We start from the raw sequence: 19571 nt of genomic DNA, 5'->3' as shown, positions 1-19571 counted from the left end.
GTCTGCACACAAATCCTGACAGGAGTATGATTTACCACATGCTTATGGGGAGGAGGTGAGGCTAAGTGGTTTTTCTTTTTTTTTTTTTTTTCCTAAGTTACAAACCTCCTGTTGTACATGCGGCAGTAAATCTGCTTGTCTGTAAAGGGATGCAGTTTGAGCCACGTGAAAACCTAGACGCTACGCGCCCCCAAAGGTTAGCTCACCGGCTTGAGTAAGACCCTTAGGGATCTAGTTTTTTCCCTCAGTCTTACAACTGTAGAAACCCAGTCACAGCTCAATAAGAGATTATTCTAGAACAAGAGTGGATGTAAACTCTGTTATGCACTTAAAGGATGATCGCTTTCATAGAAGAAGAAACAAATAGAAAGAGAAGGAAATCCTGTCAAAGGCTGTAACACGGAGGAACCTTAAGGATATCACGCCAGATACAATAAGGCAGTTACTGACGGACACATACTCTGTGATTCCATTTATGAGGTGTCTAAAGTAGTCAAGCTCAGTGAAACAGAAAACAGAGCAGTGGTTACCAGGGACTGGGAGGAGGCGGAAATGGAGGTGTTGTTTAAAGGGTACAGAGGTTCCATTTTTCAAGATGAAAAGGTTTTGCAGATTTGTTTCATAATGACACAAGTGACTACTGAACTATACATTAAAGTTAGTTATTGTAATTTTGTGTTTTTCTTTTAAAACCACAATTTAAATAAAAGCAAGAAACAAATATAACTATATATCACATATAGGACTAGAACTCAAAAAAATTTTTTTTCATCTAAATTTCATCTTAAAAATTGTATGCAATGCAAACTCCAAACAGTAAGACTTTGCCTTGATATTCTTCCCCAGAAAGGCAGTGGATTCTAGGGCAGTGCCTCTCAAGCATCTATGTGCACACAGTTATTTGGACAGCTTATGCAAATACAAAGTTTGATGTAGTAGGTCTGGGATAGGACCCAAGGACTTGTATTTCTTTCTCCTTTTTAAAAATATTTATCTATTTGGCTGTGCCAGGCCATAGTTGCAGTATGTAGGATCCAGTTCCTCAACCAGGGATTGAACCCAGGCCCCCTGCATTGGGGAAACAGAGTCTTTGCCACTGGACCACCAAGGAAGTCCTTGGCATTTCTAACTCACTCCCGGGAGATTCCAAAGCTATTGGTCTGTAGACCACTGTGAGTAGAAATGGTAACCAGTGCTATGCAATATAAATTAACGAGAGCTGCAAATGTGAGCCACATGTGTAATTTTAAATTGCCTAGTAACCACTTTTTTTTTAAAAAAAGGCAAAATGAAGAGGGTGAAATCGATTTTAATGCTATATTTTGTTTAACCCAATATATCAAAAATATTATCATTTTGACATGTAATCAAGCATAAAAGATTATTAGTAAAATATTTTCCATTCTTTTTTTTCATATTAAGTCTTTAGAAATCCAGTGTATAGTTTCTACTTTCAGCACATCAAGCCTCATGTGGTTAGTGGCTGCCCCTCCAGACAGCAGAGTTCTAAGCTACAGGGGCTCCAGCATCAGATGGCCTAGGATGGGTCCCAGCTCTGATATTTTCTAGCTCTGCTACGCTGAGCCAGTCATTTAAACTCACTGAGTTTTTTTTATTGTAAAATGAGAAAGAGTAATTGTACTCATTTCACAGAGTTGTGAGGATTCAAGAGGATGATACATTGGAAAGTGAAAATGAAAGTCACTCAGTTGTGTCTGACTCTGTGATCCCATGGCCTATACAGTCCATGGAACTCTCCAGGCCAGAACACTGGAGGGGGTAGCCTTTCCCTTCTCCAGGGGATCTTTCCAGCCCAGGGATCGAACCCAGCTCTCCCTCATTGCAGGCAGATTCTTTACCAGCTGAGCCACAAGGGAAGCCTGACGCATTGGAGCTGGTACCTAATGAGACCTGCTAATTGGCAACTGCTATGACAATGATGATAATTATTATTTAATGAGTGCCTCCTATATGTCAGGAGCTTTACATATGTTGGGTCTATCAATCCTCACAAAAATCCTTTGAAGTACATATGATTATTTCTAGGTTTTAGGTGACAAAGATAAAACCCCAAAACCTTCAGCATCCTCTGAAGTGAGATGTGGGTATGTCTTGGTGAGTACTCATCCTGATGCTCACAGATGCTCATCCTGAGAAGTGAGCTACCCAAGGACGTTCATAGTTAACTTCAAGAGCTGGACCAGAAGCTGTGTTTGCCTGACATGTCCACCACGTCTACATTTCTGGCAATTTAAAGAATGTGATTACTATACAGCCATTCTTAGTTTTCAGTTGTTTAGAAATAAGAACAAAGAAGAAATTAAGAAAAGGGCACTCTAGCTGCTGGTAAAACTTTAACAAAATATCTTATATTTCTGTAATATTCCTAGGCTTCCAAGTGCTTTAAAATAGTTTATTTCATTTGTTGCACATAATCACGAAATGAGGTAGGAAGGGGGATGTTGTAATTTGAAGGATGAAAAAACGGAGGTTATGAGGATTGACTTGTTTAAACTTGTTTTAGACTCCAGATTAACAGTAAGAGTATGCTCATTCTCGAATACTTGGAAATCCCAAGGGGTGACTGGTAAAGATCTTTTAATTTAAAATTAATTTGTGATTCACATTTCATGATTAGATTTGAACATTTCATGATTAGATTTGAATATTTCTAGAGCTTTCAGCTTGTTATCTTGAGAAACACAAAAATGATCTAACAATAAATCCTGACAGAGGGTCAAGACACCTAAGATTTGATCTTTGTGTATACTTCAAAATGTGTTCAAAAGCTCACCTGCTTTCTAAAGCTCCAACAACCAAAGCAATCAGGTAGCAGGGGATTGGAACCTGAAGGGGCAAACAAGACACACAGCACATGCTCGAATTAGTGATTAAGAATGTTAACAAAATAAGACAATTCATATTCAAAAGAAAGTTTCCTTTCAAATCTCCAAACATTAGTGTAGATTACTTTCTTTTGGTACTTCTCAAATGGTTCCCATTTTTGAGGGGTCTAGCAGTTCAAAATTGCAATATAAAAACATTTCAAAACATCTATTTCCCTTTTATCATATTAGGAAGGAAAGCTTCTGAAATGTGAAACATAGGACTGCACAGTATTACAAGGTACATCTTAAGCATTTCACAAAAATTAACATGTAAGAAGGCAACTGTGCTTTCCTCTTTGTTTTCTCCTTTTTTCTTGAATTAAAAAACTTCATTTTAAATTGCTTTTTTGAAATCACTCCTGGCATATTTGAGAGACATACAAAATAATCCAGCAATGAAAGGATGCTAAAGGTTTTAGAATCCCAGAAGCTGGGGTGGGGGCAAAATTGTCCACTGTGATTCAGTTATAAGTTCTGCTAAGGAGGATGATTTTAAAAAGCATTAATGTACACACACACACACAGAGACACACACACAGAATTCATTAAAAGTCAAAGATAGAAGTCAAACTACCAGCTACCTAGGAATTGTAACTTAATGGACTATAACTGTTTTTTGGTCTAAGATAGCTCTTCCATCTGTGAACACTATGCCAACATATACCCACAGTTTGGTATCAGGGCAGGTCAAAGTAACTTAGAAACAAGAAACCTGCTACTGACTGAGATGAGCAAAAATGGCATTAGACATACCCCCACCATACCTACCCAGCACCTTCCTTCTTCAATACAACGTTGCAAGCAGAACTAAATACTTCAAAAGAGCAAAAGAAAAAGAAATAAAAAAAAGCAGAAGCTGCTTTCTAAATTCTGAAATATTTCAAAAGCCATTTTGCTTTTCACATGGGAAGAAGCTATTTGGAGTTCACCACCAACTAAAACACAAAATCTAGACCCTAAGATCTTACTTTTTGGCTGAATCTGTAAATTTTCCTGCTCGGGTCTTCTGGGTCAGGTGCTTCTCCATCACGAATGGCACTCATAAGTGCCACCAGTTCTTTGGGGACAGACACCTAATCAAGAAGAAAAGTCATTACCAGTTATAAATAAAATGTTCTATGTAAAATAACCTCTTCCGCCTTCTTGACTCTTGATCCAGTAGACTATGAACCCAATACAGTCATATGTATCAGTTTTATAAACAGAATTAGCAATATGTAAAACTGGCTTCTTTAAAAATGAATGTGAAATATCAACCTATTCATTCACCTATTCATATTGAAAGCATTTGGTAGAAACTAGATTAAAATCCCAGCTCCGCCATTTACTAACTGCGTGGACTTGGGTAAATAACCCTCCATTTCCTAAATCAAATGAGGGTCATACTTCATAGAATTGTTGTGAGGAATAAATAACCTAAATTTATGTTACTTACAAAGAACATACATTATTTATTTTAATCATTTACTTTTATTATGTTAATAATTTTTTTGACCACACCTGGCAATGGCAGTCACCAGGCCTGATCCCCTCTATACCCTCGGGAGAGATTCAAAAGGATGCTATCCTCACTTTAGAACAGAGAATTCAATTCTGAAAAATGTAATACTTAAAACATAAACTTAAGAGTTACAAAATTCTACTTTTAAAATATCTGAATTAATCCCTGCACTTCTGGCTGGGCTGGGCTTTCTCTAGTTACGTTCGGTGGGGGCTACTCCCCGGCCGCAGTGTGCGGGACTCATCCCGGTGGCTTCTCTTGTTGCGCGGCTCAGACTCCAGGCAGCAGGCTTCCGCATTTGCAGCATGCAGGCCCAGCGGCCCTGGCGCAGGCTCAGCTGCCACGTGGCATGTGGGATCTCCCCCGACCAGGGATCGAACCCGTGTCGCCTGCGCTGGCAGGAGGATTCTTATCCGCTGTGTCACCAAGGAAGTCCCAAATTCCACCTTTTTAAGGGTTTTGAGTGTAAGGAACTTAAACGTATTGCTGAGAAAGGTGAAATAATTTTCTCTGGAACCTTGTATGGAGAAGATCCTTATGAAGCAAACCTATGGTCACTGACGTGTGTACCCTAGCTCCATGATTCTGAAAGTGTTACTTCTAGTGAATGCCAGAATAAAGGACCATCCCCTGAGTATTAGTGACTTGGCAAGCACCCATTCCAATTCTGGACTTTCTTGTTCTGTCCGCACGTAGTAGTGTTAGTCGCTCAGTTGTGTCCGACTCTTTGTGACCCTGTGAACTATAGCCCACCAGCCTTCTCTGTCCATAGGATTCTCCAGGCAAGAGTGCTGGAGTGGGTTGCCATTCCCTTCTTCAGGGGATCTTCCCGGCCCAGGGATCGAACCCTGGCCCAGCCCTCAAAGCTGTTACTGCGGCAAGCACAGAATCAGGAGCTCCAGAACCAGTGCTGCTATAGCCCCAGATCCTGGAGCTAAGAGCCTAGAGACTACTGTGGTTCCACTTCCTCCCTTCATTTAGGCAGTGATATGTCATACAGATGAGAAAGCTGACGTAGTGAGGTCACAAGACTTGCCCAAGGTCATGCAGTTATTCAGCAGTGGAGAAGAGCCCAGATCCTGGGATTCTTGGCCTGCAACTGTAGTTTCTGCAGCGTTATGCTCAGGGTGGTTTTGTGGTGGGACAATGTGGGAATCAAGAAGTTTCCATAAATACTAGATAGTCATCAGTTCCACGTGCCTGGTCTGAGTAAGTCTAGCCTCTGGGATAGTATTTATTAATTATAGTCCACCTTTTCATAAAAGGGTTAGCAGTGCCTACAACAAGTTGGAAATGCATACAAATAAGTCTGTAATATACGCCCATTAGGATACCTAGATAGATATTTACATGGCTAGTTCCCAGGCGGTGCTAGTGGTAAAGAACTCACCGGCAATGCAGGAGACAGAAGGGATGTGGGTTTAATCCTTGGGTCGGAAAACCCCCTGGAGGAGGAAATGGCAACCCATTCCAGTATTTTTCTCTGGGAAATCCCATGGACAGAGGAGCCTGGTGGGCTATGGTCCATGGGGTTGCAAAGAGTAGGACATAACTGAAGCAAAATGCACAAAGTGCATTTATAGAGCATTTAATCGGACAAACTTTTTCACAGTTAAAGAGTTGCTCCCAAATCCCTGTTTTTAGGGCTAGACTTCTTTGTGTGTGTGTAATTTTATTTATTTTGGGCTGCACCTGGTCTTGGCTGCTGCGTAGGTTTTTTCTCTAGTTGTGGCAAGTGGGGGTTACTGTTGGTCGCAGTGTGCGGTCTTCCCACTGCCGTGGCTTCTCTTGCTGCTGAGCACTGGTCTAGTTGCGGCTCCCAGCTCTAGAGCAGAGGCTCAATAGCTGTGGCACATGGGCCTGGTCGCTCTGCAGCATGTGGGGTCTTCCCGGAGCAGGGATCGAACCCTGTACTGGCAGGTGGATTCTTCATCAGGAAAGCCTCTGAATTTTTTTAAAATCAGAATGATACTCATCTCCCTTTTTTACATTTATGTTTGAAACTGCCTTTGGGACAGAGGTTCAAAATGAGATCCATCTTTCTAACATATTTCAGGCAGAATTTAATTAACTAATTAAACTACTGTTAGCTAAAAAAAAATTTATTATCTCTGCTTATCATTATTGACTTATTTGGTTCATTTTGGAAAGATAATCTGTGTTCATGGATTGGAAGAATTAATATTGCTAAAACGTCCATACTACCCAAAGCAATCTACAGATTTAGTGTAGTCCCTATCAAAATACTCATACAGAACAATTAATTCAGCTAATAATTTCAGTAATAGTTACCTCTGCGCTGTAGGTTAATTTCACGGAAGGAGTGTCCTGGCAAGGAAGAATAGCTCTACAGTGGATGGCCTGGGAGAGAGAGGGAAAAAAGAAACAGCTGTTTCCCTGACTCATAAATCAAGTCATTAAGAAGTCATTACAATTGCAGCATTTTTCTTAGATGCGTTCTTTTTAAAAGTAAAAATGTCTCACATTTCTTCAGCTCTTTTCAAGTAGCAAAAGTAGATCTGTGGATAAAAAAAATCTAATTTCCCCTTTTAATGTATGCCCCGCCCTCACATTTCAGTTGGCGCGTGAAGAAACGTTAAACAATGATTCTGGAGCAACAGTAGTTCCCAGTGAGAAGTCGTTAGGTACCCTGTCGAAAAAGGGCTCTTTTGTGAAGTAAATTTGAGAACCATGGCATGTTACGTGCCTGTCTGGGAGAGTCACCAGGAACATTAGCCTTCTGAAGGCTCTAAAAAGACCTAGAGTAAGAAACATGTTCAAATTCTTATACTTATTTCAACATAAAACCCACTTTCTTTTGGTTAATTATTAAAGTCTAATGGGACACCAGTTTTCTGAGAAACACAGCTTGGACAATGTGGTTAAGGTCTTGACATTTTGATCTTGTGGCAAACTTTAAAGTAAATACTAGGAAGACAGGAGGGGGAAAGAAAAGTCTCTTTTAACACCATCTAGACATATCCATTCATCTAATATGTAGAGCGTTTCTTTGCTTCTGCATCCATCTGTCATAATGATCAATTCCATCAAGAAGAATGACCAGAGTACCTACGATTTCATACCCTGGCCTGTTGTCAGATAAGTCTGCATCTATTGCTGGTGAGCAAAGGGAACCCAACCTCACTGAGCTTGAAGGAACACTGACACTCACCTCTCTCTCTGAGGTTGTTATAAATCCCAGACACACTTCACACCTCTGCAAACTTCCTTCTATCCTCCAGACACCAGCTCTTTCCACTTCAGATCTAATACATTCTCCAAAGATACAGGAGTCCAAGTGACCTCACCTCTAGTTGGATTAAGCAGAACTAGAAGAACCAGATAGTCTGCTCTCCCCAAACAAGGTTCTAAGACCATGCATTTAGGGTTCCTTAAAGGTCCCTGGTTATGTGACTCCGCAATGCCAGGGGTGAGGTTTATGTGTATGTCACTGGATAAGACCAAACCCAGGAAAATATGCATAGAGAGCGGCTATAAGCAAACTCATCGAACAAAATCATGTCTATGTGCTTCCTATCAACTGTAGTAATTTAACTGAAATCGCTTTCCTCCATTTCGAAAACTGCTTCCAATAAGAAATGGAATAAGATGTTCAAAATTCACATTCTTGTGACTCACAGATCTTGCATTTCTTGCTAACTTTAGTTTACAGACATTCCATAATAATTACTGACAAAAATCAGATAAGAAATGGAGTGTATAATTGGTACATTCTTGCCTAGAACATGGTATCTCTTCCAGATTAGTGAACTAAGGGTCTCTTAGACAAAAAACAAAACTTCAACTGGCAATAAAAAGTAAACATTGCCAGCATTGCCTCCTTTCTGATAGACTTGTTTTCAAATGTGAGCCTACCATAGTGTCTTACACAGAGGAATATTTAAAGGATTAAATATGCAAAGTACCTTACACAATGCTTGGAAATAAAGTCAATGTTTAATGAAGTAAATCCTTTTAATTGTAAACTATTTGATTGCTAAAAGAATTAGTTTTGTTTCTTTCAGAAGTTTGACACTTATTACTCTTGTGACACTATCTCTAATTATGTTGTTTATTTTTAGTTTTTAAACAGAAAACAGATGTAGTCTAAATCATATCATCTTAAAGGTACATTAATATATATACATAATGTATACATTTGTAAACGTGTAAGAAAAATCCGGAGGCTACAGACCAACTCAGTTGTTATCTCTGGACAATAGTGTCTGGAGAGGAATGGGAAATCTGATCCTTCCCTTTATTGTTAAGCAGTTTTCATAACCAGTACATATTTTGTTTAACAGTGTTTTCCTTTCATTTTAAGACCATTTATTGAGTGCCCACTCTATGCCAAGTTCTATGGTAGGTGCTGAGGATGTGAATATATTAATAAATATGACCTAGATAGTCCAGTCTAGGTAGACATGTTTCAATGAAAGGAAGTTTCTTTTTAAAAGTAATATATGAATGTATTAATGGTGAGAGATATAAATGAAAATGTGTGGTCTTTATAAGATAAAATACTATCTTAGGTAAGACCCCAGTATCCGTAAGACCACTGTCCACTTTGCTTCATTCAGTTGCATGAGCTGGGAATAATAAACCATCCCAAGGCCTTTTTACCTGGCACTGACTGAAGAGATAGGGGTGCTCTTTGCCAGAAGTTTGTTCAGGAGTGAGCCACTGAAGAGCAGAAGATTTTGGAGATGTCTCGAAAGAAATCTCTATAACAATTTCTTGATTTCTATATGAGAGGAACAAATACATTAGTAGTATACAATTCAATCTAACTAAAATTTTAATTCATAGTACATAAATAACATGATATACACCAAATAATATAAACAGAATTTTATGAGGTCTCATTACTGCTTGAGAGTAAGTTCTAGGAATGTTTGCCTTGCATGTTCTTACCTGAATGTCAGCCTGTGAGTCTTTTTTCCTACATGGTAACTGCTTATGAAGATGTAAGAGGAACTGATATTAGGTGAACACCCCAGCTTTTTTCTGTGACACCAGGAAAGCTTTTACAGTGGTGGGGAGGCAGAAGAAATGACTTTGGAATGCTGATGCCCACTGCAGGGGTGGCAGAGCGCCACACAGGGCCATGCTAGCTTGCAAACTGTGACCCGAAGAGTTAAGTCAAGAACTCGAGAGTGAATGTCTGTTAAACCTATGATAAGACCATATGTGTTTGTATTTAATCTCTTCATCCTAGTAATTAGTTTTTATTGCATTTTACAAAAGTATTAGCCTGTGGTGGACTGGAACTAACAAAAACTGGGTCCTTCACCCAGATAGATTGAACAGCATTGTTAACGAGGAAACAGCAAGAGCCCTGGAGACCAGTGGCTGAACTTGAGTCCTGACTCTGCCACTGACTGTGAACTTGGCTGTGCTGTGAACTCCAGCAAATTATCTGACCTTCCCAAGCCACAGCTGCTTCATCTGCGGAATATGGTTAATGACATACCTCACAAATTACGTGCGTTTCCTTTCTTTTTCTTAAACGGGAAGAGAAGATAAGAGAACATTGGCTGCTGCAAGGTGGGACTAGATTGACTTTGTTCCATGCCAATGGTTTTCCACCATTTATTCCCTCCCCAACATACCAAGGAGTGGGATATACTCCCAATAGGACAGCTCTGGCTAACTTTCTTGAACAAGTTACCTTCTCTCTCTGAGGTTCCCTTTCCTCATTTGTCACTTGTATTAATCGAATAACAATGACAAACACATAACCATTTCACCTAACCATTTCTACATACTAATCTCGGGATAAGCGTGCAGATATACTCTTTAATCCTTACAGTGCATGCGAGCTAAGTTACTTCAGTCATGTCCCTTTGTGACCCCATGGACTGTAGCCCACCAGGCTCCTCTGTCCATGGGATTCTCCAAGCAAGAATACTGGAGTGGGTGGCCATGCCCTCCTCCAGGGGATCGTTTCATCCCAGGGATCGAACCTGCATCTCTTACATCTCCTGCATTAGCAGGCAGGTTCTGTACCAGTAGGGCCACCTGGGAAGCCCAAATCCTTAGAGTAACCCTTTGTAAAATGTAGATCATGCCACAAAGGGTTACTATAGGGATGAGAAGAAAGAATACACCTACAGCACTTATCCCAAGATTAGTACATAGAAATGGTTGTATGTTTGTCATTGTTATTCCATTAATAAAACTGGGCAGCCTCTGGCGAGCAGGTGAAAAACACACAGCTTGTAAGAGCTTCCCAGGTGACCCTGAAGTGCTTCCTTAAGGCATTCCCACCATCACTCTAGGTATTACTAACATGATGAGTGAAGAAGTAACAGTTATCAAGTCCTATTTTTGAGTATTTTACAGTGAATTTCTTTAGTAACTTAGGAATATATAATTTTCACTATAAGCTTCGATCTGAACAGCAGATTGGTAGGAGGGGTGTACCAATTACTACATACACACAAACTAAAAATAGGAAATGAAATAAAAAACTAAAATGAAAATATATATTCCCCTTATTTGGCCATAAAAGAGAAAGATGAGAATATCCATACTTGCACAGAGCAATAGGAAGAGAGATTTCCATTGGTGATCCTTTGTAACTTTGTCTTTCTCCAAGAGTATATTTGACTTCTTGTCCATTGATAACCACTTTTTCTATTGTGAGGTCCTTTGTATCCAGAACCTAGAAATAAATCAGTATTTTTAGATGATGAGAAAATTGTTTTATGCACTGGAAAAAACTAAATGTTAGTTACAATCTTACCACAATTTCAGTTTAGAACTAGTTTCTTTAAAACAGTAAGATACAGAGTGAAAGATAGGAAATAAAGGAGTTGACAGTTAGCATAGGTCCCAATCCACGTTCTCTAAACTTCCCCTCTACCATCTGAGCTACCAGGGAAGCCCTGGCATTAAGTAAAAGTCAGATCTAAATGAAAATGCCTTTGCTTCTATCTCCTAAAACTTAACTTCTATACTTTGAAAAAGCTTATCTATAACTTGTTCTTTCATCATGACTCCTCAATATATATTACCTTGTATTTCTTCCTAGAATTCATATAGTCCTACTGCTCTGTACTACTTTCATAGACCCCAAAATTAAAACAAATCTTGGTGCTTATTAGGCAAATAAGCAGACTGTACATCACTAGACGTACAACTAGAGATGTGTACACTAGATGTATCACTAGACTGTATCACACTAGACTGTATCACTAGATGTGTATCTAGACAAAGTCCAACCTGGTTGCGGCAACTGTGACCAAATGGCCCTACAGAGCAGTGGTCCCCAACCTTCCTGGCACCAGGGACTGGTGTCACAGAAGACAATTTTTCTATGAACCAGGGGGGTTGGGGGGATGGTTTCAGGATGATTCATGTACATTACATTTATTGTGTACTTTATTATTATTACATCAGCTCCACCTCAGATTATCAGGCATCAGACCCCAGAAGTTGGGGACTCCTGTTACTGGGAGATTGGGAGTGCATATCTACTTGCCAGGCAGATTACCTGCTTTGGGCAGGAAGGGAGTGGCAACAAGTGTCTGAGGATTTTCCACCCCAATATTCCTCTGTCTAAGCCCTAGAACCCATACCTTTTCATTATCTCTCAACTAATCTCTCGTTCTAATATCTAGAACCTTCCTGTGCCACAAGCCTGTTTCCAAACAACTTAAACCAGCTTCCCATATTAATTTTAAAACTTCACTCAATCCTTCTGCCCCCTCTGATAACTATTCTACTTTTCTCCTTCCTTCCTTAAACTCCAAGGGTTATCTATGGCTGCTGTTTCCACTTCCTCATCAATCTATCCTCCCTTTCTCCTCTTCAATCTGACTTCTAGTTTTTGTGCCACAGAAAGGGCAGTCCTGGTCAACAGGTCTCTTCTGTTCAGTAACCTGGACCTCTGCTGCTAATGGCCCCAGTGGACCGTACCATCTGTTTGAAGCCCTTTCCTTAGCTGCTTTGACTTCACACATCAATGATTCTCCTCTTTGTCTAATGCTTTTTTCCTCCCCCTCCTTTCTAACTACAAAATCTAGATATGTCCCCATGCACTAGCCTTGGGCTTTCAGTTTACTTACCATATTCTTCAATCCCTAGTTCTTGCTCATTCTCACATCTTCACCTGGAACCCCTGTGCAGGTGACTACCCATCTTTCGCAGCTGTCTCCCCTCCCCAGGACTTCAGCAGGTATTTCTAACTGCCTGGTTAACATTTCCAGGGGAAATAGCATCTCATATTCAATAGGCTTCTGAAGATTTTAAAAACAAAGCCACCCTTCTGTACCCTAAGTTTGCTCTCTATTCCGATGATGGAACTCCTCAACTTACCTAAGGTTCGAAACATTCAAATAATCCACAATTGGTCCCACTCCCCAATCCTGCATAGCCAATTAACAAGTTTTTCATTCACACTGTCCTCATACTTTTTTTTTTTCCTCCTACCACCACCCTAGGTCAGTTCCTGGACTTTCAGAACTGCTCACTATCTAACTTTCCTACCTCTGACATCTTTCCCTTGAAATCTGGCCTAGAATAGCATGGGAAATTAGACTGCCAAGAAACAGTCACTTTCCAGTTACCTCTTTTTTGGATCAGTTAACTGGGTGATAAGTTGAGGAAATTTCAAAATTTTATTCTTATCTAGAGTCAAGCATTTTTGGCTGGGAAGAAATTTCCATCCTGGTTTTATTATCTTTTCTCTTTCTTTTTCTTTGTTTTTTAAGAGCAGCCAAATTTATTATGAGTACCATCAGTTTTCCTTCCAATGGCAATTATTATTTTGGAGTACTCTCTCTTTTTGGGGAGTCCCTCAGTGGTTGCTCTTACTCTAAATTGAATTATCTTCCCACTCTTGCATATTCAGAAATACTGGATTTTATAGCTTAAGAACAATAAAGGTACTCCTCTGCTCATATTCCAGTACTTGTTTCTGAATATCTGATTTGTTGTAAAAACTGAATGGGAGTATATTATGTATATAAACTACTTATGTTTACACTACTTTTATAACCATAACAGTTTCCCTGATGGCTCAGCTGGTAAAGAATCCGCCTGCAATATGGGAGACCTGGGTTCGATCCCTGAGTTGGGAAGATCCCCTGGAGAAGGGAAAGGATATCCACTCCAGCATTCTGGCCTGGAGAATCCCATGGACTATACAGTCCATAGGGTCACAAAGAGCCAAACATGACTGAGTGACTTTCACTTCACTATAACCATAAGGGTGAATCATTTGGGTCATTTCCCAGTGGAACATATTCTATTTTCTGTATTCCCTAAACTTTTCAAATCTGTTCTGAATCAGAAGACTGTTTTAACTATTTTTCTGTGAAACCTTTTCTGTATCCTCTGTGTTTGTTATAGCAGCTGGCCCAGCTCTCCAACAGCACTGACTGTGCCACATTACAAGGATTTGTTTTATCCATTAGACTGAGGGCTCTTCAAAAGAAAAAGAATGTTACTTAGGCTTGCATTCCCAGGGTTTAACACAGTGCCAGAGAAACTGTAGGTGCCAATTAATGCACGAAACAAGTCCTGGACCAAGAGAAAACAGGAAATGCAATGTTTAAGCTGTGTATCTCAAGTCCTAACCTCAGCTAGCACTCCCAAATTACTTAAGAAATTCCCCTTCAAATTTCACTGATAAATGTTATTAAGCAATTGATCAAAAATAGAAATAAGAAGGAAAAACAAAGGAAACTGGATAGTTGGCTAGTTGGAATTAGCAATTTAAAAATCTTCTCTTGAGATATGCAGAATGTAAAAAAACAGGCAGGTTTTTAGACTGGAACTTTGTTTTTTTACTGTAGTCAACTTTTATTTTATTTTTTTCCATTTATTTGAACAGATGTAAAATTTAAGCATCCTAACTCTAGCTTACTCATGGAACAGAGGTAAAGGTTTAATTTTTATAAATAGGATTGCAAGGTCATATTAAGCAGTGGCAAACTATCAAAATTCACTTTCTTTTACTAAAAGGAGAGATTGCATTCAAAGAGGACTTCAGTTCAGCCGATCCTGCCTGGGCAAAGCTGTCTGCAATAATAAATGATAGCCTGGTATTTCAAGCAGACAAAGTGCAGCCTATAAGGAAATAGTTGTGATCTTGCTTATAGTACTTTGATTTATTTATTTCCTTATAGTACTTCTGGGGACTACAAATCAATACATAGAGGAGTCCACCGATTTTTCAAACCAGAATTAGTCTAGGAAAATGGTAAGTAACAAAGGTAAGAAAGTTAGGTGCTTTATTGGTTCATATCAATGAACTCAAAATACAGGTCTATTACTCAAGCAGGCAAAAGTCATAAAAGCCACCAACTCTTATCTAAACTTACTAATAAGCCCAATCAGTGGATTCCACTGATTTCCCCCTATCAAGCTTACAACATACCTTCTCTGTTGCTTATTGCTGGGTTGTAGTAACTAACACCACGCTATGCAATATATGTGGCTAGTTTTCTTGTTCCTTTTATTTGTAAAAATCCTTATCTTGGAAATTCAAATACTATCAGACAGCTTGAGTAAGAACACTGAAAATAGGCTATGTTGTACAGATAAAAGAACAACACTCCACGAAGCTAAACACGTTTTTCATCATTCTGGTGGCTAGAGAGCTTGGAGAAGTCCTTATTTTCTAAGAAAGTGCAATATTACTTGCTGCTGGGAACCAACTATTAATCAATTGTATTGAGACATCCTTATAAAGCTTGAATGTCCCCCCCCTCCTTAAATTTTTCTCAGAGAAGAGTGATAAGAAGCAAAGGTAGGAAGAACCATGAATCCGGAGACTGAAAATATTACATCAGGGCTCGGGATTCTGAGGGGTTTTAGAACTGGCAGGGAGATGGTGGTCGGTCACATCCTATAGACCCGCAGGTTGAAATAAAGGGGCCTGGGAGGCAGAGGTGGGGCTGAGAACCCGCAGGACAGAGGGCCTGAGACTCAGCTGAGAGTGTGGACTGAGCAAAGTGTGCCGGGGACTGGAAGAATTCTGGGGCCTGAGGAGGGAGTTCTGGGCGGCAGGCCGAGGAAATGGGGCGACCACAGGGGGCGGCTTTAGCGCTGGGAGCTAGGATTAGCGGGGAAAGGAGAATTCCTGCCAAGATGAAACTTAAGCGCTGGGTGAGGAGCGGGGCGTGGAATGGGCACCAGGATGTGTCCAGGAACTGCGAAGGAGGCTTTGGGGAAAGGAGTGGAGGAGAAGGCAGGTATACATAGTGGGTAAAGAAGGAACGCAGAGACTCCAGTTGGGTGGGAGGCATCGATATGGGATGCGCGTGGGCTGAAGACCGGGGCACTGAGAAATGAGCGGAGGCTGAAGAGGAGCTGCGGAACAGGGCTGTGGGCTGCGGAGGAGCACCTACGGATGCGCGACGCACGCGGGGCGGCACCGGGAAGGGGCCGAAGCGGGGTGAGAGACGGAGGACGGGTGGCCAGGGAGAGGCGGGCACCCGGGAGCAGGTCCCACCGTACCAGGCTGCGCAGACTGTCCTCCTGGGACTGCACGGTGAGCGCGGCCGTCCCGGTCAGTACCCGGCGAGCAAAGTCGATGCTGCAACGCAGGTGCAGGTGCTTGGTCTGGCAGACGGACGCCGGGGAGGCCAAGGAGCACGTATCCACTACCTCGGGCATGGCTGTGAGGAGTCCCGATGCACGCGATCTGCACCCCAGCTCTCAGCAAGCAGACTACTCCGCTGAGCGCGAGAGAAAGTGGGTGTGAGGTAAAGAGAGAAGGAGTTCGCGGCGTCTGCCGGGAAAGGAAGTTCTTTGAAGTCAGCAAAGAGTACGGTGCGGCATTGATGGAACTACAAGTCCCATGGTGCAGTGCGACAAGGCGTGCGCTTTGCTCTCTGGGAGTGTGTGTGTGTGTGTGTCGAGGGGTGTAGAAGTGGATCGATATTGCTCCCAAAGTGAGAGTGGGGGGAAAGGAGGGGAATGGAAGTTAGAGGAAGGGTAAGCAGATGGAAATAAGTGAACGCTTTTATTTTAGTTCCATTCAACTTCGATGAAAGTTGCAATAGCAGTGGAAGAAATGTCAGGCCTATTGGCGATTGTGGGTTGTGAGGGGGCGGGGTCAAAAGAGATAAGAGAACTGTCGGAACACTCTTGCTCGTGCAGTTCCTCGTTAGTATAGTGGTGAGTATCCCCGCCTGTCACGCGGGAGACCGGGGTTCGATTCCCCGACGGGGAGGCAGTGAAGTCTTTTTTTTTTTTTCCTTTGCAGGGTTCATGCAAGCATTTCAAAAGCTACTGTGAAAGAGTCAACATCAAGGTTTATATTTTAAAACCGTTTTGTGTCTGCTTTCCATGCTGGCAACCCAGTATGTACATTTCCAGGCCCTAGAGATCAAAACGAAAATAAACCACATTCTCATCTTAGAAACTTAGGACTATTACCTCAGTATACTGTAATGAGAATTCTATGATAAGAGTGTGCAGTGGGCGCAAGGGGGATGCAGAACTGGGGCATACTGGACGTGAGGAGGGGTTGAAGGATGACTTGCCTGAAAAATGGAACCTCAGAGTTGAAACTGGCAAAATTGGAGAAGAATGTGTCTCAACGGACTTTAAACAGCTGGACCTTTAATCTTGAATGCATGAACTGGGTACTCATAGAAAAAGTTTAAGCAAGGGAATTACATGGTCAGACTCATGTTATTAAAGGAACACTGGTAGCATTCAGAGAATGACTGTGTGTGTTAGTATCCTATCTGACTCTTTACGGCCCCATGGACTATAGCCTTCAGACTCCTCTGTCCATGGGATTCTCCAGGTAAGAATACTGGAGTGCGTTGCCGTGCCCTTCTCCAGGGGATCTTCCCTACCCAGGGATCGAACCTCGTGCATTTCGGGTAGAGTCCTTACAGTCAGAGCCACCAGGGAAACCCCGGAAAATGGGTATGAAGTATCAAAACCAGAGTCAGGAGATTTGGAAACTGCCAGGCTTCCCTGGTGGCTCAGATGGTAAAAGAATCTGCCTGCAATGTGGGAGAACTGGGTTCAATCCCTGAGTTGGGAAGATCCCCTGGAGAAGGGCGTGGCAACCCACTCCAGTATTCTTGCCTGGAGAATTCAATGGACAGAGGAGCCTGGGTGGCTACAGTCCATGGGATCCCAAAACGTGGGACACCACTGAGTGACTTTCACTTCACTGCTAAAATAAATAGTCCAGGAAGAAGATACTGGGGGCCTGACATAGGTATCTAATTGGTAGAGATAGAGGGGAAAGAATGGGAGGAATACTTAAGAGATAAGTGGTGTCACATTAAGAAGGAGGCTAAGATGATTTGCCAGATTCTTGGCTTCAGCGGTTGGGTAGTCATTAACCAGAAGAGACTATGTGAAAAGGAGAGACTTAGGTGGGAAAGATCTAAGTTGAACTTGGGACAAATGGAGTTTGAGAATGTATGGGAGTCAGAGTGGAGACATCCTTGAAACATTCTGGGGAAGGTTCAGGTAGATATGAGAGTCTCATCATGTGGTGAGTGAAACTATGGCAGTGAGTAATCTCAGCCCAGGGATCATGTGCAAAGAGAGCAGTGAAAACAGCTGGGAGGTTTGGAGTGTGCTAGAATTTAAGAACAAAAGCTAGAGGATGGGAGGAATCCTTTCACAGTGTATATGTATACCAAATCACCACGCGCACACTTTCAATATCTTAACATTTTATTTGTCAATTATACTTCAATAAAGTTGCATTTTTTAAAAGGTGGGGGATGGTGGTGCTAGAGTAAAAGGAACCCATGAAATAAACTAAAAAGAACCAACCAGCAATGTCAAATACAGTCTAGAGAGCCATTACAATAAGAAGTAAAAAGTCTTCCTTGAATTTGGCAATGGGACAGAGGTGGGAAGATGGTGGTTTTGTTGACTTCTGTAGTTTAGTTGAAGGTGGCTGACAGAGAGCAGCAATTGAGCAATAAAAAGAGTAGATGGGAAATAGAACAGAGGCTGCTCTCTCAAGACCTGTGGCCAATGTGAGAAGCGAAGCAAAATGAGGAATAGGGAGGAGCATGGGAGTGTGGTGCTGAGAAAACGTTTTGTCTTTAGAGAGAGGGAAACTTTAACATGTTTAAAGGTGAAAGGATTTCTAGAGAAGCTGAATTGAGCAGTTGGAGAGCACTGCATCTCTCTGTTCTGTATCAAAGTAATCTAGCAATTAAATTTGGCCCCAGCCACCGATAGAGAGGCTTTTCAGTAGGGTATCTTTGTGTTGGCCCCTGCAAGCCAAAGGAGAACAAAATGAAACCTCATTTCAAACTATGAAATCCAATACCTTACACATGCATAAATCCTAACTCCATAGAGCCTAAGAATCCATAACATGATTGGCATTTGCAAATGCATTTTGAGACCTAAGAAGTGTTCCTGGTGTCAGCAAATCTAGGGTAACAAATATGATACACTAGAATTGATTTAGCAAAAGAATATACAATCAGATTATCTTCCTAGTGGAGAAAGGATAGTTTGTTTTACTAAGAGAATGTCAATATCATCATCTTCCATTATTAATCACCAGGAACCCACAGAGTTTATGCCTCTGTGTTCAAGAAGAGATATCCACAGACAACCACATATGAATCCCTCAAACAGATTAATAGATTAATCAAAAGACAAATATACAATAGGAATTGTTTTCTATGATACCATGGACACCCAAATATAAAGTGTACAATAATAGCAATTCACAAATAGGAGTGTCATTCATATCTAATGATGGATTGAGTTTTTTAAATGAAGATTTCCATTGCTTTTCTAAAATAAGAATACTATGAAGGTGTATATGCAACAGGAGATTTACATTATATATGTATATATATATATATATTTTTTTTTTTAAGATTTATTTTATTTTTTGACTGTGGGAGGTGTTTGTTGCTGCAGGCACGCTTTCTCCAGTTGCCGTGAGCAGGGGCTGCTGTTCGTTGCAGTGTCCAGGCTTCTCACTGTGGTGGCTTCTCTCGTTGCATAGCACAAGCTCTAAGCAAGGAGACTTCAGTAGTTGTGGCTCTCAGACTCTAGAGCACAAGCTCAGCCGTTGTGGCACCTGGGCTTAGTTGCTCTGCAGCATGTGGGGTCTTCCCAGATCAGGGATTGTATCAGTATCGCTTGCATTGCAAGGCAGATTCTTAATCCCTGAACCACCAGGGAAGCCCTAATTTTATATTTTTTTATTTTATTGAGGT

General features: G+C 41.1%; 1 protein-coding gene and 1 non-coding gene across 3 annotated transcripts in view; one reads left to right on the top strand and one right to left on the bottom strand.

The window, feature by feature from the left end:
* LTA4H (leukotriene A4 hydrolase) overlaps nucleotides 1–16102 on the bottom strand; it is a 32644-nt gene extending 16542 nt beyond the window's left edge. The window contains exons 1-6 of one of the 2 annotated variants that reach the window (XM_061125605.1): nucleotides 15859–16102; nucleotides 10926–11056; nucleotides 9013–9133; nucleotides 6682–6750; nucleotides 3857–3961; nucleotides 2795–2847 (exon numbers count right to left, since the gene is read on the bottom strand). In XM_061125605.1, the coding sequence (XP_060981588.1) occupies nucleotides 2795–2847; nucleotides 3857–3961; nucleotides 6682–6750; nucleotides 9013–9133; nucleotides 10926–11056; nucleotides 15859–16017 (638 nt within the window). In that variant the 5' untranslated portion in view covers nucleotides 16018–16102. The remainder of the gene's footprint in view (nucleotides 1–2794; nucleotides 2848–3856; nucleotides 3962–6681; nucleotides 6751–9012; nucleotides 9134–10925; nucleotides 11057–15858) is intronic. The other variant, XM_061125604.1, reaches the window with a different exon arrangement.
* Nucleotides 16103–16504: 402 nt separating this feature from the next.
* On the top strand, nucleotides 16505–16576 carry TRNAD-GUC (transfer RNA aspartic acid (anticodon GUC)). The gene has a single exon. It is a non-coding gene; the product is annotated as a tRNA-Asp (tRNA).
* The last annotated feature ends 2995 nt before the right edge of the window (nucleotides 16577–19571 follow it).

Source organism: Dama dama, chromosome 22 (assembly GCF_033118175.1).
Source record: "Dama dama isolate Ldn47 chromosome 22, ASM3311817v1, whole genome shotgun sequence".
In the NCBI taxonomy this organism is placed as follows: domain Eukaryota; kingdom Metazoa; phylum Chordata; class Mammalia; order Artiodactyla; family Cervidae; genus Dama; species Dama dama.
Note: the sequence above shows the minus strand (reverse complement) of the source record. Positions and strands in the feature narration are given on the sequence as shown.